This window comes from Palaemon carinicauda, chromosome 15 (assembly GCF_036898095.1).
Source record: "Palaemon carinicauda isolate YSFRI2023 chromosome 15, ASM3689809v2, whole genome shotgun sequence".
Classification (NCBI taxonomy): Eukaryota; Metazoa; Arthropoda; class Malacostraca; order Decapoda; family Palaemonidae; genus Palaemon; species Palaemon carinicauda.
This window is the reverse complement of record NC_090739.1, coordinates 75,893,753-75,919,903: the sequence shown is the minus strand read 5'-3', so window position 1 is coordinate 75,919,903 and position 26,151 is coordinate 75,893,753. Positions and strand designations below refer to the sequence as shown.

The 26,151-nt window shown below is 42.8% G+C and overlaps 1 protein-coding gene across 5 annotated transcripts in view; it reads left to right on the top strand.

Moving 5' to 3' along the window:
- LOC137654673 (high affinity copper uptake protein 1-like) overlaps positions 1-26,151 on the top strand; it is a 223,782-nt gene that overhangs the window by 42,778 nt on the left and 154,853 nt on the right. For 4 of the 5 annotated variants that reach the window (XM_068388534.1, XM_068388532.1, XM_068388535.1 and 1 more), the window contains exon 3: positions 6,536-6,734. In XM_068388534.1, coding sequence (XP_068244635.1) covers positions 6,536-6,734 — 199 coding nt within the window. The remainder of the gene's footprint in view (positions 1-6,535; positions 6,735-26,151) is intronic. The other variant, XM_068388536.1, reaches the window with a different exon arrangement.

Genomic DNA, 26,151 nt, shown 5'->3' with positions numbered 1-26,151 from the left:
GTCTAGACAGATTCGGGTTGTCACTGTACTTCCTCGCTTGCCCATGATTGTCAGTTTACAGACTGTGCAGCAGTATCATGATCTTGTGTCCGGCTCCGTCAGACGACTGGCTTTTAAGAGCTCCCACAAGTCGTCGCTGTCTGGAGATTTTCAAATGGACTATGGATCTGACCAAGGAACTGGGCCTCCTGGTCAATTTTGAGGAGTCTCAGCTCGTTCCATCCCAGACCATTGTTTCCTTGGGTATGGATCTTCAGAGTCGAGCTTTTCGGACTTGTCCGTCGGCCCCAAGGATCTTCCAAGCCCTAGAATGCATCCAGAGCATGCTGAGAAGGAACCGATGCTTAGTCAGGCAGGGGATGAGTCTAACAGGGACACTTTCATCGCTGGCCCTGTTCATCGAGTTAGGGAGACTCCACCTCCGCCCCCTTCAGTATCATCTAGCTGCTCACTGGATAAAGGACATGACGCTAGAGACGGGCTCAGTTCCTGTTTCCGAAGAGATGAGGTCTACTCTAACGTGGTGGAAGAACAGCATTCTTCTCAAGGAAGGTCTACCTTTGGCTGTTCAGACCCCCGACCACCGTCTCTTCTCGGACGCATCGGACACGGGCTGGGGTGCGACTCTGGACGGACAGGAATGCTCGGGAACATGGAATCAGGAGCAAAGGACACTTCACATCTATTGCAAGGAGTTGTTGGCAGTTCATCTGGCCTTGATAAACTTCAAGTCCCTCCAGCTTAACAAGGTGGTGGAGGTGAACTCCGACTACACCACAGCCTTGGCTTACATCTCCAAGCAGAGAGGGACTCATTCGAGGAAGTTGTTCAAGATCGCAAGGGACCTCCTCATTTGGTCAAAGATCGAAAGCTCACGCTGGTAACGAGGCTCATTCAGGGCGATATGAATGTCATGGCAGATCGCCTCAGCCGTAAGGGTCAGGTCTTCCCCACAGAGTGGACCCTTCACAAGAATGTTTGCAGCAGACTTTGAGCCCTGTGGGGTCTGCCAACCATAGTTCTATTCGCTACCTCGATGACCAAGAAGCTCCTCTTGTATTGTTCTCCGATTCCAGACCCAGCAGCAGTTCGCGTGGATGCCTTTCTGCTGGATTGGTCCCATCTCAACCTGTATGCATTCCCGCCGTTCAAGATTGTCAACAGGGTACTTCAGAAGTTCGCCTCTCACAAAGGGACACGGTTGACGTTGGTTGCTCCCCTCTGACCCGCGAGAGAAGGGTTCACCGAGGTACTGCAATGGCTGGTCGACGTTCCCAGGACTCTTCCTCCTAGAGTGGACCTTCTGCGTCAACCTCACGTAAAGAAGGTACACCCAAACCTCCACGCTCTTCGTCTGACTGCCTTCAGACTATCGAAAGTCTCTCAAGAACTAGAGGCTTTTCGAAGGAGGCAGCCAGAACGATTGCCAGAGCAAGGACGACATCCACTCTCAGAGTCTATCAGTCTTAATGGGAAGTCTTCCGAAGCTGGTGCAAGGCCAATGCAGTTTTCCTCAACCAGTACCACTGTAACCCAGATTGCTGACTTCCTGTTACATCTAAGGAACGTAAAATCCCTATCAGCTCCTACGATCAAGGGTTACAGAAGTATGTTGGCAGCGGTTTTCCGCCACAGAGGCTTGGATCTTTCCTCCAACAAAGATCTACAGGACCTCCTTAGGTCTTTTGAGACCTCAAAGGAACGTCGGTTGTCCACTCCAGGCTGGAATCTAGACGTGGTCCTAAGGTTCCTAATGTCATCAGGATTTGAACCGTTCCAATCAGCCTCTTTTAAGGACCTCACATTAGAAACTCTTTTCCTCGTGTGCTTAGCAACAGGTAAAAGAGTAAGTGAGATCCACGCCTTCAGCAGGAACATAGGTTTCACATCTGAAACGGCTACATGTTCCTTGCGGCTCGGTTTTTTTGGCTAAAACGAGCTTCCTTCCCGTCCTTGCCCTAAGTCGTTCGAGATCCCAAGCCTGTCCAACATGGTGGGGAACGAACTAGAGAGAGTACTTTGCCCTGTTAGAGCTCTTAAGTACTATTTAAGAAGGTCAAAACCATTACGAGGACAATCAGAAGCCTTATGGTGTGCTATCAAGAAGCCTTCTCTACCAATGTCTAAGAACTCAGTTTCTTACTACATCAGGCTTCTGATTAGAGAAGCAAATTCTCATCTGAAGGAAGAAGACCTTGCTTTGCTGAAGGTAAGGACACATGAAGTGAGAGCTGTGGCTACTTCAGTGGCCTTCAAACAGAACCGTTCTCTGCAGAGTGTTATGGATGCAACCTATTGGAGAAGCAAGTCAGTGTTCGCATCATTCTATCTCAAAGATGTCCAGTCTCTTTACGAGTACTGCTACACCCTGGGTCCATTCGTAGCAACGAATGCAGTAGTAGGCGAGGGCTCAGCCACTACATTCCCATAATTCCATAACTTTTTAACCTTTCTCTTGAATACTTTTTATGGGTTGTTCGGTCGGCTAAGAAGCCTTCCACATCCTTGTTGATTTGGCGGGTGGTCAATTCTTTCTTGAGAAGCGCCGAGGTTAAAGGTTGTGATGAGGTCCTTTAGTATGGGTTGCAGCCCTGTATACTTTAGCACCTTTGGGTTGATTCAGCCTCCAAGAGGAACGCTGCGCTCAGTAAGGAAGACGAACTTAAAAAAGAGACAGAGTAACGGTTCAATTCGACTTCCTTACCAGGTACTTATTATTTCATTGTTATTTGAGATAACTGTTATATGAAATATGGGATACTTAGCTATCCTTTAATCTTGTACACTGGTTTTCACCCACCCCCCTGGGTGTGAATCAGCTACATGATTATCGGGTAAGTTTAATATTGAAAAATGTTATTTTCATTAGTAAAATAAATTTTTGAATATACTTACCCGATAATCATGATTTAATTGACCCTCCCTTCCTCCCCATAGAGAACCAGTGGGACCGAGGAATAATTGAGGAGGTGTCAACAAGAAGTACTTGAGTACCTGGCCACAGGTGGCGCTGGTAAGAACACCCCCTTCTAGTATTGTGATAGCTGGCGTATCCCTCCATAGAATTCTGTCGGGCAACAGAGTTGACAGCTACATGATTATCGGGTAAGTATATTCAAAAATTTATTTTACTAATGAAAATAACATTTTCCTTAGTAAAATAAATTTTTGAATATACTTACCCGATGATCATGAATTTAAGGACCCTCCCTTCCTCCCCATAGAGACCCAGTGGACCGAGGAGAAAATTGGTTCTTGTTGACAAGAAGTACCTGAGTACCTACTCGACAGATGGCGCTGTTGTTGTACACCCCCACCTGTACAGTATAGCGATCGCTGGCGTATCCCGACCGTAGATTTTTTCTGTCGAGCAACAGAGTTGCAGCTACATGATCATCGGGTAAGTATATTCAAAAATTTATTTTACTAAGGAAAATAACATTTTTCTTAACGATACAAACCTGTCGCTATTTATACAAATTGTCCTGCCATCACCTGTCCCCCACACGTCCTGCCTGCAATCAAAAAGTGACTCAGTTTCACTGGTGTGTGAGTGAGGTGGATAGCTGGTAACCCCCACTACCCCTCACTACCCCCACTAACTAGTGGTTTGGGTAGTTGCCACCTCGCTTAAAAGTCTTAACGGCTAGTCTTCCAGCTTCGCTGAAAGATAATCCCTAATAAATAGCTACATGTTTGTTTCGATAGGAAATATACAAATTACTTTCAAATCTGTCATATTAATAAAATAATGCAAGTATAAGAGGGCCAAAAACGAAAGTGACCGACTCCTACTGCTACGAAATTACTCGACCCATGATAAATTAGTTTAGTTTTTATAATTTAAATGCAGGAGACTTATCATAAGAATTGTAGTCATGCTGGTTTAGTGTGCCAGAGTCTGCTTCATTATCGACTTGTCTGTGAGATTCAAGACGTAAGGCATGTCCTTCTTACCTCTGAGTCGGTGGTCATGAATCTTCTGGCTTGGCCACCCGCCAAGCTGTCTTCTGGCTGGACAAGTAGTCAGATATGGGATGTACTTTGCAAGGACAACAAGTTTTCAACCCTGAGTCTTTGGCAAAGTACAGAAGTCTTGTGCTATCTGGTTGGAAGGCAGTGACCTTCTTTACATGCCAGTCACGAAACCAGTGGGCTGACTGTGTTTGGAAGGAGTGATTCTTTGGTTTTCCAACTCTTGAAACAAATCGGTCTAGAGGTAATGCTGATGCCCAAATCACATCGGTGTTGGAAGCCATGACTCTCCCTCTTAAGAGTCATGTGCAGACAGTGGTGGAGAAATGGAGGACTGCTTTGCAGGAGTTTGATCCATCATGCAGTCTTTTTTTGAAGGTACTTGCTCTTCAAAGGGTCTGAGGCCAAACTCTTTGGTGCAACCATTTCTAGATCTGTGATAAGAAGGCTGGCTTAGAACTGCTCTTGTCTCCAATCAGGACTGCTCATGACCTCTTCTCTTGAAGGGATTTTGTTTATGCACAGCCCTTTTTAGGCCTCCAAAGTGGTCAGATCAGGAAGGGGTGAAGATGGAAAGTGAAGGGGGGAAAGCTGATGTCAGCATTCCCCATTCCTTGTTACCACAAGTAGGGGGAAACACTGTGATGCCCTTGAACATGACAGAACACATGGCTGAGTCCTGAGTAGTGAGTGTCCTTTGGAATGGGTAGTTGCTATTTTTTTTTTTTTTTTTTTTTTTTTTTAACCAACGTCCCCCTTAACCATCTTATGGAACAATAGTATTCTTGAACAATCCCCAGCTTGGCATTGGCAGTCTTCTCATCTACCTCCCTGGAGAAGCATGTACCACATAGGTGTTTCCATCAGAGATCCCTTTAGTGATATTTGAAGAATCTCTGGTCAGCCTCTAGGGATGCCCCAAATCATCCTTTTCCAGTGAGACATGAGGCACGAGCTGATCTTCCTGGTGACTGGATGAGTGGATGGCATGGGCCAACAGTCTTTTCTGGCCTCATGGGATAATTGAGGGTTTAGTTGTCTTCCAGCAATTCTTTCTTATCAGATTGTTGGAAAATTTTAACAGGCCAATAATCCTCACTTGCTTTCTGAAGCTGGATTCTTGAACCTTCATGTTCTTCTGGTGGATCTTCCAGAACCCCCATCCATGTCAGACAAGGATGCTCTACCACAAGAGGTACCATCAGAACCTCAGCCTCCTTGTTCTTGAGGTGTGTGGCTCCAATGATGCAATACCTTATCATGAGAGGTTTTAGTATCTGGCTGTAGAAGTTATCTCTAACTAGGCTATCAATGTACAGTGGTATCATGCTAGCTTAAGCAGGCAGTCTGTAACTATTGTAATATGAGAAGCCTTATTCAGATTTGCTTTAATTTTGAGTGTAGTGCAGTGGACTTCTTGCTTTTTCTTTCTTTGCTGTTTGAGGGAGTTGTCTGTATTAGCTATCAATGGGTATCATAGTGCCCTCTTTGTAAGTGTTTGAGATTAGGAACATTGATCTAAGGACATCAAGTGAGCTTGGCCATGTGTGCAATAGCTTTGCAATAAAGAGTCCTCCCAGGATGTTAAAGACTGCCATCCTGGAACCTTTCATTTGTCTGAAAGTATCTGCCCAGTCCATTGTACGAACCTTTAGTAGGCACCTTTCTCAAGAATTTTTTTTTTCTCACTTCACATAGGTATTTGTGTGTTCTGTCTTGTCCCAGATCACATATCCTACGAAGAAATAGAAGAGCAATGCCCTATTTTATATGTACCAGGTTTTGTAGCTGAGACACAGACAACTTCTTTCTTGCCTTGCCTTGCTCCTTTTGTTATTTTAGCTCTGTCTTCCAAGAACACGATGTCTCAAAGGTTGTGAAATTCTTGTTTCATTCACCAGCCCCCTTTAAATGTAAGTGATTGACTTCACTAATTTCCCATTAGCTTTGACAAGTTTTCCAAGTCATCTTAATGGCTTATAGCAAAATCACTAAAGTACAGACATTCAAAATGACAGCCATTTTTATGGTCTTTAAAAGTAGATACTATTATTAAGTTTTTCTAGTGGAAGTCTCCAAATATCATTGCTTTTATGTGAGAGACTACTGTACTTGCAAATTCCCTGACATGTTCTGAGTTTTCCTTTTCATAGTAATGATCAAGTTATAGTAACCTCTTAGTCACATGGACATTTTGATAACTGAATCATCTTTTACTATGGTCACATTTACATGACTTGGACTACTGGAGTTGCTTGCTTATACATGTAGCGAGCGTATGTAAGGGTTATTAGCTTAGTATTTGGGGCAACCCTATTCAAGTACAACCCACAGCCATTCTGAAACAGTGCCATTAATGGCAGAGCTGTATAGTCCATATATGTATAATCCTTTGTACAATAGAGTATCATGATTAATTCTTTATTTTCTTTTAAAGCAGATAATGTAAATTTTTATGGTATTCCATTAATATTAACTTGTTTAAAGAGTATATATTTGAAGATAAGATTTTGCATTTGGATTTTCAGAATTTCAAGAATTCTTTTTTATCTACTTTCAGGAATGGTGTCACTCTGCCTTGGTCTGATGTCTCTTTCTGTTGTGATGGAAGGATTCAAAGTTGCACGATCTCAGCTCGTAAAGCTGTCTCAGTCACGTAGATTAGGAACCAACCAATATGGCACATCAGAAAGGTCGCCACTCATTATGTCACAGTCTGTTGTTGCTCGTAGAAATGAAAAGCTGTTGTATGGACGCAGGTAGCTTGGGTTTGGCTTATGTAAAAAGCTTTAAAAAATGTGGTGTATTTAAGTTTTTTCTTTTAAGTTTTGTTTATATTTTTCTGATACATAGTACTGTACAGGAAAAGGGACAATAGTTTGAGGAGATCTTGTTATCTGTTTTTTAAAGTTATGCATGTGGGGTTTGTTTTTGGCTAACATCAGTGTTTTGTGTTGATAAATTGTGACTAAAATAACAAAATAGCTCTTAATAAGGGTACATTCTGTCACATTTTATTCTTCTTTTATCATTTATATTTTTTTCAAGAAGGGATAGAACAACATATTAAGGTAGAAATTAGTTAATGGGTTATCTGGAAAATGCATTTGATTTCCTTAATGCCTTCACTCAATTCAGCTTCTTTACTTTTTAATTTGTATTTGTTCCAACCATAAATACAAACCCTTCGCTATTTATAGGGAATATTGATTCTGGCGAAGCTGAAAGACGAGCCATGAGAATACTTGCAAGGGATAACAACCCCAACCATTAGTTAGTGGGAGGGATGGGGGTTAGCCGGCTACCCCGCTCACTCACACATCTGGGCTGAGCACCCACTTTGCTTTCTGGCTCAGTAGAGGACGGATGTTACCGCCCTCTCCTGCCGTTAAGACTTGCTGTAGTAGTTTGTGGACTGTGGCCAGATGTAGCACGCAGACTGCCTAGTGTCCGAATGCTGACCACACTCCAACGTTCACTACACAAAAAATATAAAATGTTGGAATACTCATAAATCTGGGTAAAAGGTAAACAATCAAGAATGAACTGGGCACTGGGTACCACCCCTTGATTTTATACTGGGCAAGGGGACTCTGCTAGAACCTTACCTCCCTATTATTTATCCTGCCTTGAGCTTGCTGAATAAACAAGTAGCATGACCGTTGATTCATTTCTGGGAAAATGAGCAGTATACATGAATAGCTTGCATCTCTGGTTAGATTTTATAAAGGAAACAAATAATACTAAACATATAAGGGTGGCTGAGAAGGGGATACAATGGTGTAAGGTACTGGAAGGAAATGCTGTCTTCATAAAACAAGAAAATTATTTATTTTGTGAAAAGGAAAAAAGTTTATATTATTCCTGAGAGAAAGAAAAAAAAAAAACTTACAATCCTCAGTGTTACACCCAGAGGGGATGAATAAATAGCATACCAAATAAAGTAAAGTAACTTCCCAAAGCTATGCTACAAACATCTACATATTATAGTACATAATAAACACCACTGTGTGTACGTTGCTATTCTCAATTTATGCTACATACTAGGCCAACTTGATGAGTACTAGTTCGATAATCATCTTTACGAAATGTCTAAATTGTTTCACAGCATCATTGATGAGAATCTATTCAGTACTGGATCACTATACCAAGTTCACAATGGTTTATAATGTAGCGGAATGTTCACGTCACCCCAACAATTCTGTGGGTTAACAGGATCCCCAAAGTATGTCTGATATATATATGTTCCGCGGTCCACTGGCTGGGGTATTTCACAACAGTTCAGGTCAAATCCCTCACACTTGAGAATTTCTGTCAATATACACAGTCAAAGGTCTGCAGTATGCTTCTCTACTTGATTGCAATTCTAGTTGCCTCTCAAGCCCTATAAGGAGTAGGGTGTGCTGCAAAAAAAAAAAATAATATCATTAGACAAGGTTGAAGTACCAAAATATAAAGAAACATTCTAATAAACATTCTAATAAATAATATGACAAATAATTTCTATTTTTCTTAACTTATTTTAATTTTTCCACATCCCCCCCCCCTCACTAGATCTTTGATCCCCTCAACATTGTCTCACGACTAGCAACAATTCCCTACACCAACTTCATACATTCAAGTGAAAAACTTTAACCTTACACAAATAAATTCAATAAAAAGGTAGTATGATCAATTAACCCTTTTAGCCCCAAGCTATTTGGAACTTTCCAACCCTTAACCCCCAGGCATTTTCTTTTTCAAGCTCATGTTGCAATATATATTTTTTAAATTGCTCTAACAGCCTTAATTTTCTTCATAGAGAGGTCAGGTTGGTCTCATTCTTTTGGAAAATGCCTGAAGTTTCTTAAAAAGTTATCAAAAATATGCAAAAAAATGTAATTAGCCGTTTTTTGCAAGGACGTACCGGTACGTCCATGGGGGTAAAGGGATGAGTTTTGTGAAACGTACCAGTACGTCCATTGTGGGTAAAAAGGTTAAAAAAGATTTAATTCATCATCCGTCCCTTCAGCTACTTAGTAAGTTATATATATTACATTAGGTACATTATTTAACAGTTTCATGATTAAAATGTGATAGGAATAGATGATAAACCAGGAAATGCAATAGATATACAGTACATTACATCTGAAAATTAGATTATCATCCATCCCTTCCAACAATGCGCCAATAATCATACAATATAATAAATTGCACTATTTACAGGAAACATTTCAGTATTACAGGTATACACCGTCATGAAACTATCCAGAAAAAAACAATTGCTGTCCAAAATCAATTTAAAAGAATACAAAACTTAACCCTGAATTACAGGTTTTACAGGATAATAAAAATTTACTGAATCTAATATAACTGTCACGGTCAGTTCAATTTACAGTACTACAATTAATGCAACAATTACAAACCGTGAATAAATAAAGATTTTCTCACACAACGTGTCCCATTCTACAACCTTTTAATTACCCCAATGTGGGAATCAAAACATTACTAATAAAAAAAAAGGTAATTACTATCAAAACTTGCTATAAAAAACTGTTCAAAGATTAATTCAGTTGGAGATTTATAGTTCTTCTTCTGAGCCTCAAAATTCTGTCTCGGGTCATGTGCCGGGATTCAGCAATCTGTTGGCGAGCCATATTAATTTCTCGCAGCACCGAAGATAGGCTAAGCCGGCGACTCTCCAGGTACAAGCTGGATGTCTTTAAACGATTGATAACCTCGCATAACAGTTGGTATTTGCGGGTTATCAACATTCTCTGAGGTAAACCAGAGACAGAATCCGTAGACTCAGAAGAGGACAATAAAAATCCTGAAAAATCAGGTGATGACTCAGGGCAAAGTTGTGTTTCGGGTGACCCAAACAGTGTTGTAGCATTCAGGTTAGGTGCACCTGACTGTGTCACTTCAGCCTCGAGCTCTGACTGGTGTCTTAATCTACCATCAGAATGTTGGAAAGGGTTTGAATTCTAAGGTGAGTCAGGAATGGAGGATAGTTCCCTTTCTGTAGTATTCGTCTGGTCAGTGAGATGAGGCCCCCACTCCAGGACTCGAGGCTGAACTAAAGGTGGGTCAGGAACAGGACCTTTTGACCTAGTCCATGGGGGACTAAATTCACTTGAGGTGGGATTTTCAGGCAACAGTTGGCAAAAAGCTGAGAAAGTCATAATCAGGATAAATAGACACCGCCGATTCAAAAACAGGGCTTTCTAAACTAGCAGGTCTTGACCAATCTGGACTGGAACTCTTGGTGCCAACAGAAAGTAGTTCCCATAGTGGAATATTGAAAACTTCTCAGAATTCCCAACTCCCTGGAGGATGAATGACACCTTCCTCTCGGAAAGAGAAAGCTAAGAATTGGGGCGTTGGAAATTCAGGCACAGGAGAGTGAACCACCGATTCAGGAGACAAAATTGGGGTTTCACACATTACAGTGGGGCTGTTCTCCCACAGTTGGAGGACCAAACGATCTTGAAACGATTCAGGCTTTGATACAGGAGTCTCATCAAAATTTTCTGGAGGATATAACCAAGTATCCAGTGCTCTGTTCCTCTCATAAGTCCTAGCTGGCTTAAGAATGGGCTTAGGCTGAGTAATATCTCTAGTAGGACGGTGACTTTTCCCCTGTCGTCGGGACTTATTACAATCTTGGGACAAAAGGTATGATGCGACTACTGCAACCACCCGATAGGAGTCACCATCACTACTCTACTAAAGCCAGAACTCTGAGACTTCAGAGGAAGCTGGACTATCATCCACGAGTCCTGGACTATTCCGAGTGTCTGCTACAGGATCAGGACCCTTCGGATACCAGAGAAAGTGCTGCCTAAGATAAACTGGAGGTTGAAACCAGGTATTTTCAATATTAAACTTACCCGATAATCATGTAGCTGTCAACTCTGTTGCCCGACAGAATTCTATGGAGGGATACGCCAGCTATCACAATACTAGAAGGGGGTGTTCTTACCAGCGCCACCTGTGGCCAGGTACTCAAGTACTTCTTGTTGACACCTCCTCAATTATTCCTCTGTCGTGCTTCCGGCAAGACGTTCTGGGATACGCTTATGTTCTTGGAGTATTTTCACGACTTTGGTGAAGTATTTCTCTTTGATTTCGGCTGTCGCTTTACTGGAAACTTCTATATTAGCTTAGTTAGCTTTTGGAATTAATTTGATTAATTATGGTGACGAAGAGAGTATGAACTCTCTTTCGCCTTTAAATGGCCGACCCTTCCCTTAGACGGAAATGTTGGTGCCTAAGAGAGTATAGACTCTCTTTCTTAATTTTGCTTAACAAAGTTATAGATTTATTTTATATCTCTCCGCCTCTTATAGGCCTCTTCGATTAACTTCCTTTTTTTTTATAAACTTATTAAAATTAATTTTTATATTTGTTTATATTCGACCTTCCTAATAGTAGGCGGTCTTTTCTTGGTACCGAAGTTAATTAACATTGAGCCCGTCATTTCGGTTTTACCTGTTAACATATTATGCTATTTTAATGTCTTTGAAAGAATTTCTTTGATAGTCTAGTACTGTTTTCAAAGTTGAACTAACGTTTTGTTTTGTCTCTGCAGTTGTTGACGTTCAGAACGTTCAACTTGCACTCTATCGTTACGATAGAGAAAGAATTTTCACGGTTTCACATTGCAGTAAGAGTAACCGTGTCTAGCGTTTTGTTCATTCTTTCTTAACTTAATGGTTTTAATCCTAATAAAGGAACTTTTCATTTTGGGAAATATTTCAGTTTTTTCCTTTAACAATAATATGTTTTAACGATATATATGATTGGGCTCTTCTCTCAGGTTCTAAGTCAAGAGAGAGAGAGAGAGAGAGATAGAGACGGAGGGAGAAAGAGGATAAACGTTTCCCTCAAGCCTGCCAGGCGTACGAGTAACGTCGTTATCGTTTTGCTCTTATCCCTAGTCTCTTTAGGGGAAGAAACTAAACGTTTCTAGAGTGATCTAGTGTTTAGTCTCTTTCCAGCCACTGAATTTTCTTTCATTAGTTTTTTCTGTTACATTGTAATTCTGTTTTCGCAATTACTAACTTTTGAGAAGGATAGAATTGCGTGTTTCAGGTACAAACCACTTAAAGTTTCGAGTTCAGTGAAATAAGTGCAAACAGATATCAAAGTGATAAGTGATTAGTGCAAAGTATGTCAGTGTTATGCGCGAGGGTACTTTTGTGCGCGCCAGTCGTCCTCCCAGTCCGGGACCTCTTGCAAGCTCCCAAGCCCAGGGGAGAAGCAATGTCGAAGGGCATAAGGGTTCGGCAGGCCTTGATCGGCGCACAGAAGTATCCTCGGTGGTTGTGGGCGTGTCTTACCGAGACCGTCACTCCCACCCGCAGACGATTGAGCCCTTATTTTGCTCGTCTGCAGAAGAGATTTAGAGGAGAAAATAAAGGCAGAGTTACGCTGGTCTCAGGTCTCAAGACCTCTTAAACGTAAAGTCCAGACCTATGCCAGACGTACGAAGTAAAGTTCAACAACCCGGATGCAGTCATTGGGTTAGCTCTGACTCTCCTCAGTCATCAGTTTGTCGGGCTGAGAGTGCGCCTACACTCCCCCCCCCTATGCTCGCTCCGCCTGATCGCAGTACCACCTGCCAGGCGTACGATGTTGTGGACTCTACTACAGTCCATGCAAGCACAGCTTTCGGACCTGATGCGTGAGTGTTGTGCTGAGAGTGTTGCACCTCCTCCTCCTCCTGCACCGGTGGTGCACCAACCGGCTGCACCCGTTCAGCCTGTGCTGCACCCGCCTGCACTCGCTGCACCCTGTCGCTCGCTGCACCCAGTCGCAGCACCATCTGCCAGGCGTACGATGTTGTGGACTCTACTACAGTCCATGCAAGCACAGCTTTCGGACCTGTTGTGTGAGTGTCGGGCTGAGAGTGTTGCACCTCCTGCACCTGTGGTGCACCAACCTCCTGCACCCGTTCAGCCTGTGCTGCACCCGCCTGCACCGGTGGTGCACCAACCTCCTGCACCCGTTCAGCCTATGCTGCACCCGCCTGCACCGGTGGTGCACCAACCTCCTGCACCCGTTCAGCCTGTGCTGCACCCGCCTGCACTCGCTGCACCCAGTCGCAGCTCCATCTGCCAGGCGTACGATGTTGAACCACTTTCGGAGTTTGCTGTTCACAGTGTTGTTCAGCCTCAGCCTTCTTTAAGGCAACCCTTGCTTTGGGATCAGGAGAGTTACACTCTTCCTCCTCCTCCCCTGGCTGCTCCACCGGTGGTGCAACTCTCGGTGGAGGTACAACCTACCTTACCTCCATTTTCAAACCATGGCAAAAATATGAATCATGAGTTATGAATGTAAGGTAAACATTATGTTGATTTTTAAACCCCATGCAAGCATGCATAAAGCACTCTAGCACTGGTCATGGAATTTCTGAGAAATGTTAAACGCCATGCACACGCTCTGCTTTCCTTACAGCAGGCTCTGCTTACAGCAGGCTCTGCTTACTACATGCTCAGCATTCAGCATGCTCTGCATTCAGCATGCTCTGCATACTACATGCTCTGCATACAGCATGCTCTGCATTCAGCATGCTCTGCATACAACATGCTCTACTTACAGCATGCTCTGCATACAGCATACTCTGCATTCATCATGCTCTGCATACCTTACCGCATGCTTCTCAACATATCTTGGGTTGTTGCCAACTCACTAGACTGTCAAGCAGTTTCATAACGTTGCCTTCTAGTCTGCTGCTTTTGCACCAGTGAACCCTCACTCAGAGAACTTAGCTTTTCTAGGATAAGGTCCCTGTAGATGAGAAAGTTCTTTTCTCCCTCCTTCTGATATTCCCTTGAGGACTCTGTCATTTGGAGGGAGCCTTTAGCTGCATAACCTCTTATGGACTTTTATTTAAGCATAACATGCTTACAGGGAAGGTAATGGTTCCACTTCAGCCGCTAATCCCGTCTGTCTCCACACCTGCTCCCATAGACCTTGAGCTGTGTTGCATGACATGCAGTCCAAGCTTAGTCCTTGTTAGAGGATTTTTGTTTACGGAGTCAATGTGTCACGGGGAAGACGTTCAACAACCAACAGAAGGGACTTGTTGTGACGCAGTGCGGCAACCTCAGCAACCCGTTAAGGAGTTGTCTGTACGACCCAGATAGTCTAGACAGATTCGGGTTGTCACTGTACTTCCTCGCTTGCCCATGATTGTCAGTTTACAGACTGTGCAGCAGTATCATGATCTTGTGTCCGGCTCCGTCAGACGACTGGCTTTTAAGAGCTCCCACAAGTCGTCGCTGTCTGGAGATTTTCAAATGGACTATGGATCTGACCAAGGAACTGGGCCTCCTGGTCAATTTTGAGGAGTCTCAGCTCGTTCCATCCCAGACCATTGTTTCCTTGGGTATGGATCTTCAGAGTCGAGCTTTTCGGACTTGTCCGTCGGCCCCAAGGATCTTCCAAGCCCTAGAATGCATCCAGAGCATGCTGAGAAGGAACCGATGCTTAGTCAGGCAGGGGATGAGTCTAACAGGGACACTTTCATCGCTGGCCCTGTTCATCGAGTTAGGGAGACTCCACCTCCGCCCCCTTCAGTTTCATCTAGCTGCTCACTGGATAAAGGACATGACGCTAGAGACGGGCTCAGTTCTTGTTTCCGAAGAGATGAGGTCTACTCTAACGTGGTGGAAGAACAGCATTCTTCTCAAGGAAGGTCTACCTTTGGCTGTTCAGACCCCCGACCACCGTCTCTTCTCGGACGCATCGGACACGGGCTGGGGTGCGACACTGGACGGACAGGAATGCTCGGGAACATGGAATCAGGAGCAAAGGACACTTCACATCTATTGCAAGGAGTTGTTGGCAGTTCATCTGGCCTTGATAAACTTCAAGTCCCTCCAGCTTAACAAGGTGGTGGAGGTGAACTCCGACTACACCACAGCCTTGGCTTACATCTCCAAGCAGAGAGGGACTCATTCGAGGAAGTTGTTCAAGATCGCAAGGGACCTCCTCATTTGGTCAAAGATCGAAAGCTCACGCTGGTAACGAGGCTCATTCAGGGCGATATGAATGTCATGGCAGATCGCCTCAGCCGTAAGGGTCTGGTCTTCCCCACAGAGTGGACCCTTCACAAGAATGTTTGCAGCAGACTTTGGGCCCTGTGGGGTCTGCCAACCATAGTTCTATTCGCTACCTCGATGACCAAGAAGCTCCTCTTGTATTGTTCTCCGATTCCAGACCCAGCAGCAGTTCGCGTGGATGCCTTTCTGCTGGATTGGTCCCATCTCAACCTGTATGCATTCCCGCCGTTCAAGATTGTCAACAGGGTACTTCAGAAGTTCGCCTCTCTCAAAGGGACATGGTTGACGTTGGTTGCTCCCCTCTGACCCGCGAGAGAAGGGTTCACCGAGGTACTGCAATGGCTGGTCGACGTTCCCAGGACTCTTCCTCCTAGAGTGGACCTTCTGCGTCAACCTCACGTAAAGAAGGTACACCCAAACCTCCACGCTCTTCGTCTGACTGCCTTCAGACTATTGAAAGTCTCTCAAGAACTAGAGGCTTTTCGAAGGAGGCAGCCAGAACGATTGCCAGAGCAAGGACGACATCCACTCTCAGAGTCTATCAGTCTTAATGGGAAGTCTTCCGAAGCTGGTGCAAGGCCAATGCAGTTTTCCTCAACCAGTACCACTGTAACCCAGATTGCTGACTTCCTGTTACATCTAAGGAACGTAAAATCCCTATCAGCTCCTACGATCAAGGGTTACAGAAGTATGTTGGCAGCGGTTTTCCGCCACAGAGGCTTGGATCTTTCCTCCAACAAAGATCTACAGGACCTCCTTAGGTCTTTTGAGACCTCAAAGGAACGTCGGTTGTCCACTCCAGGCTGGAATCTAGACGTGGTCCTAAGGTTCCTAATGTCATCAGGATTTGAACCGTTCCAATCAGCCTCTTTTAAGGACCTCACATTAGAAACTCTTTTCCTCGTGTGCTTAGCAACAGGTAAAAGAGTAAGTGAGATACACGCCTTCAGCAGGAACATAGGTTTCACATCTGAAACGGCTACATGTTCCTTGCGGCTCGGTTTTTTTGGCTAAAACGAGCTTCCTTCCCGTCCTTGCCCTAAGTCGTTCGAGATCCCAAGCCTGTCCAACATGGTGGGGAACGAACTAGAGAGAGTACTTTGCCCTGTTAGAGTTCTTAAGTACTATTTAAGAAGGTCAAAACCATTACGAGGACAATCAGAAGCCTTATGGTGTGCTATCAAGAAGCCTTCTCTACCAATGTCTAAGAACTCAGTTTCTTACTACATCAGGCTTCTGATTAGAGAAGCAAATTCTCATCTGAAGGAAGAAGACCTTGCTTTGCTGAAGGTAAGGACACATGAAGTGAGAGCTGTGGCTACTTCAGTGGCCTTCAAACAGAACCGTTCTCTGCAGAGTGTTATGGATGCAACCTATTGGAGAAGCAAGTCAGTGTTCGCATCATTCTATCTCAAAGATGTCCAGTCTCTTTACGAGTACTGCTACACCCTGGGTCCATTCGTAGCAACGAATGCAGTAGTAGGCGAGGGCTCAGCCACTACATTCCCATAATTCCATAACTTTTTAACCTTTCTCTTGAATACTTTTTATGGGTTGTTCGGTCGGCTAAGAAGCCTTCCACATCCTTGTTGATTTGGCGGGTGGTCAATTCTTTCTTGAGAAGCGCCGAGGTTAAAGGTTGTGATGAGGTCCTTTAGTATGGGTTGCAGCCCTGTATACTTTAGCACCTTTGGGTTGATTCAGCCTCCAAGAGGAACGCTGCGCTCAGTAAGGAAGACGAACTTAAAAAAGAGACAGAGTAACGGTTCAATTCGACTTCCTTACCAGGTACTTATTATTTCATTGTTATTTGAGATAACTGTTATATGAAATATGGGATACTTAGCTATCCTTTAATCTTGTACACTGGTTTTCACCCACCCCCCTGGGTGTGAATCAGCTACATGATTATCGGGTAAGTTTAATATTGAAAAATGTTATTTTCATTAGTAAAATAAATTTTTGAATATACTTACCCGATAATCATGATTTAATTGACCCTCCCTTCCTCCCCATAGAGAACCAGTGGGACCGAGGAATAATTGAGGAGGTGTCAACAAGAAGTACTTGAGTACCTGGCCACAGGTGGCGCTGGTAAGAACACCCCCTTCTAGTATTGTGATAGCTGGCGTATCCCTCCATAGAATTCTGTCGGGCAACAGAGTTGACAGCTACATGATTATCGGGTAAGTATATTCAAAAATTTATTTTACTAATGAAAATAACATTTTAACTGGATATGGTGAGCTCTTACCAGTTCACCATCAGGCAGTCGCTGCAGCTCATAGGTGACCTTATTCTTGTTTACCTTAGTAACACGGAATACCCCCTCAAACCTAGGGATGAGCTTGTTCGTCAGAAGGTGTCCCAACAGGTGCACCTTCCTAAAAACCAGAGAACCCTCCTTAAACGGTTTAAACCGAGGATGTCCTTGAGCCCATGGGTCTTTCGTTTCTGCTGACAGCAATGGCATACTATCAACATCGTGAGCACCCTTCAGTATGTTCTCAGCTGGAGTACAGTCAATCTCAGTGTGGGGGGAATGGTTGTAGCTTAGAACTGCTCGGGATAAGCACTGGTCCCATTTCCGAGATTCCCCAGAAATCACCCTCAGTAACTCACCAATGGTACGGTTCACCCGCTCCACTGCACCATTACTAGAGGGTTTATACGGAGTTGTTTTCACATGTACAACATTATACCGCTCCAACAACTCAGTAAATTCCTGGGAAATAAACTCAGGGCCGTTATCAGTCAATATCCGGACTGGAACACGAGGAATAACAGGAAAAACTCGTTCTTCAAGCACCTGGCATATCGTACTGCTCTTCTTATTCCTTATGGGTACTGCCGTCTCCCATTTGGAATATTGGTCGACTACCATCAGACACCCAATAAAACCAGTACTGGTTGTTGGGAGACTCACAAGGTCCATAGCAACCAATTTAAAAGGAGAAGAGGTCACTATTTTCCCTTGAAACCTTACAAGTCTGACATTCCCAACATGTAAGGCACATATCCCTGATTACACTAATCAAAGATTTGTGCCAAACGAGTCGACGGAACATTGCAACCATTTTTCCGATCCCCTAGTGATCATTCTGGAGGTGTGTCTCGGCAACTAGGTCAATCAGGCCATTGAAGGTGATTACTGAGTTGTCTGGGTTCCGCTTCACTAGCAAACCCTGGTGTACTTCCAGGTCAGACCAACATAGATAGGAGCATGGAACTCGAGATGCAGGAACCCCGGAGTAGATCATCTTTATGACAGATTTGATCTGTTGATGATCTCCTTGGATCTTGGACACCTGACTAACGGACAGAAGACCATTCCCGGAGAACACTCCACGATGAGGTTCAGGGTCAGCCACCTTCATAACAGTGGTCTCGGTATGCATTGGGGAGACTGATAGTACCTTGAGAGACAACTGAAGAACAGTAGTTTGGTCATACACCAACTGTTCTCGGGGTGAATCCAGTGTCAGGTAGGCTGCGTCCAGTAGATTCCTACCAAAAACAAAACAAAAGTTAATGTCTTTGGCAGCTACTACCGCATAGTTAAACAGCGGTAGCCTCCACCCGGAAGGACACTTCACCTCCAACTGGATGTAGCCTAGAATGCTGGTGACAGTACCTGGTACTCTATGCCAAGTTGGCTCAGTACAGACTCACTTACAAGACAAACCTGTACCCCTATATCAACAAGAACACAAAATAAGGTCTCCTGTATCATTACTATACCTACTGCCGAGTGTTGAGACACGTGTACAACTGGACTGACGAGGTGCCTTTTCTGTCACATACTGGATTACAGGACTATCCTCCGGTGCTTCCTGATCATCAGTGACTAAGCCCTCAGCGTCAGGCACACGAGATTTTACCTACGCCTTATGGCCCAGAATCACGTCAGTTGGAGGGACATAATTGCAGAGCTCGATCAGAGGGTTAAAATGCACTCCAGACTGACACTGAAGATGCACACACTGAGGCTCAGTCACGGATGGATCACGATAGACCACAGGACAAGTGGGACCCCAATGGACCCAGATTTCCAGGTTCAATATCTTAGATGCTGCCTAGAGCAACTCCAGAGCTGAGAGTCAGGTGCAACACCTGACCCTTCTGTCCAGCAGTTCATGACTAGCTCCAAGGATTCTTTAAGGGAATCTGGACCACCACGAGCCTCCTTATACAAGTAATTTATATTTTTCCTAACGATACAAACCTGTAGATATTTATACTAATTGGCCCGCCAGCCCTGTCCCCCAAGAAAGTCCTGCCTGAAAGCAAAGTGGGTGCTCAGCCCAGGTGTGTGAGTGAGCGGGGTAGCCAGCTACCCCCCACCCTTCCTGCTAACTAGCGGTTGGGGTGGTTATCCCTCGCTAAAATTCTCATTTTAGTATTATGGTCCTCCCCAATTAATGTGTTCACTGCTGGAAACTCCTCTAATTTTGAAAAATGTCCCAGCTCTGCTCAGGCAATCTGTTTGCCTCTGTTTGTTCCTACCAGAATACAATCAATCATTTGTTCCTGTGTGTATACAGCCTTTCCTCCTGTAAAATAGGGAATATGTCTTCAGAAGCTGTAACCCCCATTGATTTTGTTAACAAGATGCTGTTAGCAACAGATGGTGAGCAAAGGCGAGAAACCCCGCAACTCCTCTCACCTGTGTGAAGCTCTTCACTTTTGTTTTCACCCGTAGTGAGTACAGATGTACTATTGTGCCCTCACCAAACTTTTTCATTTTTCTTTTCTTACGGGAAATGAATACTGGTAGTTGGTTGTTGTTATGAATGTGAAACAAGAAATTAATACTTGCTGGGGAAAGGGGAGACAGTGCAGCTGGTTTTAGGCTAAACATTCTGTAGATCCACACTCTTTCTGTGCCTCTTGTAAAGGCATGATTATTTGCAATCATCCCTGTACAGTACTGTATGCCAAGTGTAGGTAGTGGCCTAGTGTACAGTGGCAGGCATATAACCTTAGTGGGGAAAGAAAGCTGAGACTTCTCTGATAATGTCCAAGAAGACACTGAGTAGGTCTTTCGCCTCTTCCGTTGCCTCACTTAGTATGTTTTCTGCCATCACTCTTGTGCATATGCCTCTGGCTCTCCCTGGGGAGTGAGCATCATGAGCATAGAACTCCTGCAGCTATGTTGGTGGCCTTTTCAGGTAATGGTAGAGTTCCCCCCAATGTTTGCCGCACCCCATCGGAAGTTAGAGACTCCTCTCCTGTTGTTGTTATTATTATTATTATTATTATTATTATTATTATTTACTACTAGCTAAGCTACAACCCTAGTTGGCAAAGTGGGATGTCACGTAAAATAGTTCAGTGAGGAAAGGAAATTAATAAACAAAGTAAGAGAAGTAGTGAATAAAAAGTATAAAATATCTTAATATCAGTAACAACATTAATATAGATGTGTCATATGAACTATGAAGAGAGACTTATGTCAGCCTGTTGAATATAAAAACAGGTGCAAGCGTGAACTTCTTAAGTTCCACCAGTACAACTGCCAGATTAGGAATATTATTCCATAATCAGATCACAGCTGGAAAAAAAATTCCAGAATACTCTGTAGTGTTGAGTCTTACAATATAATGGAGAAGGCAAAACTATTAGAATTAGCTTCATATATATAGGCAGATAGAGTCTGGGAAGATTGTGACACCAAGGATGGTCAAAATTATGAAAAATCTTAGACAACACACCTAAAGAACTAACTGAACAATGGTGCCAGAGATTAAAGGTCATCAACATACAAATTTAATTGGTTCCAAGAAGCTATTTGTAAGTCGAATTTTGTTAAATTTTGATCTAAGGTAGTCGTAACCTAAATCCCATGCCTATGATTTCCAGCTACAAAAGTCAACAAATAGTCAGGTTTCATATGAAATAGGTTATTGCAAATGTCATTTTGCTTACTGTATTAAATGATATAATATTGTTTTATTACAGTATTCCTTCATCTTATCTTTGTAATTTTCAGTTGGATTTGTGTTTGTATTTGTAAGGTGAGGACCTTCTGTATCAAGATCAGGAATAAGAAGTTCAGTAGACCACAAGTTTTTGTTCATCAAATAAGATGAAAATCAGTAGCTGAAGACCAGACAAGAATACTAATTATTAAAGAATACAAAATATCTATCAATTATTATTACATAAATTAGATATATCTAAGAATACTAAACAGATATAAAATATCTATCAATTATTATTATACTTATGATACAAATATAGTTCTGTATTATCCATTTTAAAATAGTAGGCAAATGAAATCTTTACATCTGTTATTTGAGCACTTAACAGTATGTAGCGTTGTATTTCCTACAGCCATGCCTATGGAATTGGGTGTACAGAAGGCCTCCGGGTCCTTTCCTAGATCCCGATCAGGACCACCTGCAACTTCTTCCCAAGATAATCCTGTACAGCCCTTTTTAGCTGAACAACCTGCTACTTCCATGAAGAGAGGGTAACCGAAGAAGGGAAGGAGACAGAAACGTTGTTTCCAGGGTTTCCCCTCTCCTGCTGCCGAGAGTAGAGGGATGCTTGTTGTGCCATTGGGCAACCTGGAAGACACATGGGGTCGAACCTTGACTAGTGAATGTCCTTATGGATGGTTATTTACTACCCTTTCAGACTGTTACCACCCTTTATCTCACTTACCAATAGAGTTCTCATCTGATACGGCAACATTGTGGAAACCTTGCCCTTGAGGACAAAGGTAGGAAGGATGTAGGAGAAGAACACCCTTGAAGTTGTTCGAGATGAGTCTCCGGAGTCTCCGGGCTTTTACAGTCGATTCTTCCTGGTGGAGAAGTCAACTGGATCCTAGAGGCTGGTCATCATCCTCTCTCTTCTGATTGAATTTATTTGTCAATCAAAGTTCAGGATAAAAACAATGCAGTACTTTATGTCCTTATTCTGTCAGAGAGTAAGACATCATGCTTTCAGTTTATCTGAAAGACGAGTACTTTCAAGTGCCCTTTTGTCATTATTTTTGAGAAAGTACCTCCAGTTCTCCCTCCTTCAGTCTATGTACTCCTCAGTGCTCCTAATGTGTTCACCTCTTTCTGTCTTAGCGAAACACTCTGTAAAAACATATGCTTCGACCGCTGAGAGGGTCGAGGTACCAACTAACACTGGAGCTCATGAAGTGAGGGGTATAGGCCATTCCCTTACCTCCAAAATGAATCTTGGAGTCAGCAGTTGTTGAAAGCTGGGCTGTGTAAACATTAGACCACCTTCGGGTCTTTAAATCTACCGAAGTATACCCACAAGTCCTGCGACACCTTTGTGATTGGTCCTTTGATGGCTGCTCGGGTAGTTGTTTAGCAAACCCAGCTCCCATGCCGAACAACAAGCTTCTTGTCAATGTTAACGTATAGATGTAAGTCTGGAATGAAGCTAGAATGACTGGTTCTTCTCTTTCATTCTTTCTGCCCCTTTTTTGGGGACGAAGTGGTCGAAACATTACATGTTTGATGTGACGTGATGCTGGTAAACTACACTTCCGAGCCCCATTCTTTAGAATCCTCCCTAGACAAGGGGGAGGATGGTGGAATATATACCAACCTGTTCATCATCATACAGCAGGTATATTATTCCAGACTGCTAGCCTCTTCGTAGGAAGGGATCCCTCCTTTGATCACGTACCAATCTTCTTGGACAGACCAGGCCCCATCGGCCTATTCATCCCCATGATAGACAGATAGGAGGTTGCTAGAATTGTCATCTTTGCTTCCATAAGAGACTAGGCACATTGACACTTCCATGGAAGAAAAAAAACTGACCAGCTTTGGTTCTAGGGGTCTCCAGTTAGTGAGTATCCCTATTTTAAATGATGAAAGGTTTGTGTACACATAGGAACAAATAACAAATTTTTAAAGTAATGTGTATTTTTCCTAGCTGTATAAAAACTGAGTCCTTTAAAGTTAAACTTCACATGTCAACCATCCCTAGCAGTTCTGAGCCAAAGATGAAAAGTGAAGAGCTTCATGTGGTGGGGCTGGGCTCCTCGCCCGCGCTTAGCAACTGTCGTCAACTACCTTGTTAATAAATTGAATGGCTGTTCCAGCTCTGTTGAAAACATATTCCCTATTTTAAAGGAGAAATATAAATTAATTTTGAATTTTATATTTTACGAAGAACATCTGTTGTGAACTGGATATAGCCTTCAAAGCTTGGTAACAAGATTGTTAACAGTGGTTAGGCAGGGGAGGTGAGGTTCCCATTCATTTGCCTTAATTCATTTAGTTCATTTTCTTTATCCACCTTCATCAATGGACATGTTGCTTATCTTCATCATCATCTCCTCCCACGCCTATTGACGCAAAGGGCCTTGGTTAGATTTTGCCAGTTGTCTCTATCTTCAGATTTTAAATCAATACTTCTCCATTCATGATCTCCTACTTCACACTTCATAGTTCTCAGCCATGTAGGCCTGGGTCTTCTAACTCTTCCTGTGGCTTGTGTAGCCAGCTGAAAGTTTAGTGAACTAATCTCTCTTGGGGAGTACAAAGAGCATGCCCAAACCATCTCCATTTACCCCTCACCATGATCTCATCCACATATGGCACTCAAGTAATCTCTCTTATGGTTCCATTTCTAATCATGTCCAGCCATTCAACTCCCAATATTCTTTTGTCAAATCTACAAAATCTGTTGGATATTGTTTCATTGTCATACCACGACTTATGTCCATACAGTAACACCAATCTCACTAAATTGATATATAGCCTGATTTTTATATGTAATTTCAGGCGATTTGATTTCCAGATTTTACCTAACCTAGCCATTGTCTGATTTGCTTTTTTCATTCTTTCATTACGCTCAAATTCTAAAGACCCTGTATTAGAGATCATAGTTCCTAAATATTTAGATTATTATTCTACCTCATCAAATGATATTTCATCTTCCATTGTATATTCCATTGTTCATCACTCTCCTCAATGTTCTCTGTTGAATCTTAACTTTACTTGAGTATATTGATGATATAGGCTTGTTTGAGTGTGTGTGTGTTTTCTTATGACACTTTTGTCTATATGACTGACTGTAAGGTTGCTCATTCCAGTTATACTTATTGGAACCAGGAGTATGTATCCCCCTCTCTTAGGGAAAAGCTCAGGACAGCTAAGAAGTGATCTCTTGTACCATCAGAGGTAAATACTCCTCCTTTAACAATGAAGAAACTCTTCAGTACATTTTGTCTATAACCTGGACCCATTTCTATATGCTGTAACTTCTGTAAATAGTCCCCTGGCTTTTCAGTCTGTGAAGATAACTCATGAGGAGGAAGGAGATCAACTCACACATCTCAGAGAAATCTTCGTGTGCTTGTAGAGCTCTAAGTGTGAACCCTATTTGTGCATGTGAATTGTCCACTCCCATCTCAAGCTATGCTAATTTTATAACTACAATGTCTTTCTAATACTGGCAGAATATCCAACCATATTTGTGTATTCCAGGTGAGCTATTGATATTTCATTCTTGAGTACTTCGCTACAGCCAAGGGTCACTCCAGACCATCTGTTTATGTCTCCTCCTACTCCCTAAATGTCTGATGTTATTACTGCTTTGTCTCCATTTCCCCTTGATAGTAGGCAGACGATGGGAGGAGTTAGCATGATTGGTTTATCAGAACTTTCATGGTCTTGTACCTCAGAGCTAGTGCCAAGGCATACCCCATTCCAGTATATTCATAATTCCAACACATACCATGAGGATGTACAACCTTTTAGTTGTCACCTAAACAAAAGTACAGTAGTGTCTGATTGTTCTCTTGAATTTTCAACCAGGCGGTCCCAAAGTTCAACTTTGTTTGAACAGAGAAAAAACTTCAGGCTTCTTGACACATAACAATCATCCTCGGTTTATCCTATTATTGAACTTTGATGATTAGCCAACATACCCACCTTTGTTCTCAGCATATGCTCTCACAAGAGTGTAAGTACACCTTGTATTCCCCCCCCCCCCCCCATTGGCAACACTATCAGCTGAACCGAGAGTTCACTCACTTTTCTAGTCAGTTGTGTAATACTAGATGGGAGGATTGGTGGGGCTAGCTAAATTATACAGGTAAGTAATATTAATTTTTCAATATTAATCTTACCCGATGATCATGTAGCTGTCAACTCTGTTGCCCGACAGAAATCTAAGGTCGGGATACGCCAGCGATCGCTATACAGGTGGAGGTGTACACAACAGCGCCATCTGTGAGCAGGTACTCAAGTACTTCTTGTCAACAAGAACTCAATTTTTCCTCTGTCGTGCCACAGGCAAGACCTACTAAATACGCCGTCCCTAACTGGATTTGTTTTCACAACGTTTTGGTGAAGTACACTATTCCAGTTTTGAGCTTTCGCTATGCAGGGGTTTTATCTTCATTTCAAAACTTGAACTCGTTTTGGATAGATTTAATTATGGTGACGAAGAGAGTATGGACTCTCTTTCACTTTTAAATGGCCGACCCTTCCCTTAGACGGAAGTGTTGGTGACGAAGAGAGTATGGACTCTCTTTCACTTTTAAATGACCGACCCTTCCCTTAGACGGAAGTGTGTTTAGGTTTTTGGTATTTTATATCTCTCCGCCATTTATAGGCCTCTTCGATTAACTTTCCATTTATTATAAACTTATAAAAAATTAATTTTTATGTTTGTTTATATGCGACCTTTCCTAATAGTAGGCGGTCCTTACTTGGAACCGAAGTTAATTAACATTGAGCCCGTCATATCGTATTTCCTTTTAAGAATTTATACTTTTTTAATTTTAATGTTTTTGAAAGAATTTCTTTGATAGTCTCGTACTGTTTTCAAAGATGAACTAACGTTTAGTTTGGTCTCCGCAGTTGTTGACGTTCAGAACGTTCAACATGCGCTCTATCGTTACGATAGAGAGAGAGTATTTCACGGTTTCACGTTGCAGCGTTTCGTTCATTCTTTCTTAGCTTAAATGGTTTTAATTCTAATAAAGGAACTTTTTATTTGGGAAACCTTTCAGTTTTTTTCCTTTAACAAATAATATGTTTTAACGATATATAATTGGGCTCATCTCTCAGGTTCTAAGTCAAGAGAGAGAGAGAGAGATAGAGACGGAGGGAGAGAGAGGAGAATAAACGTTTCG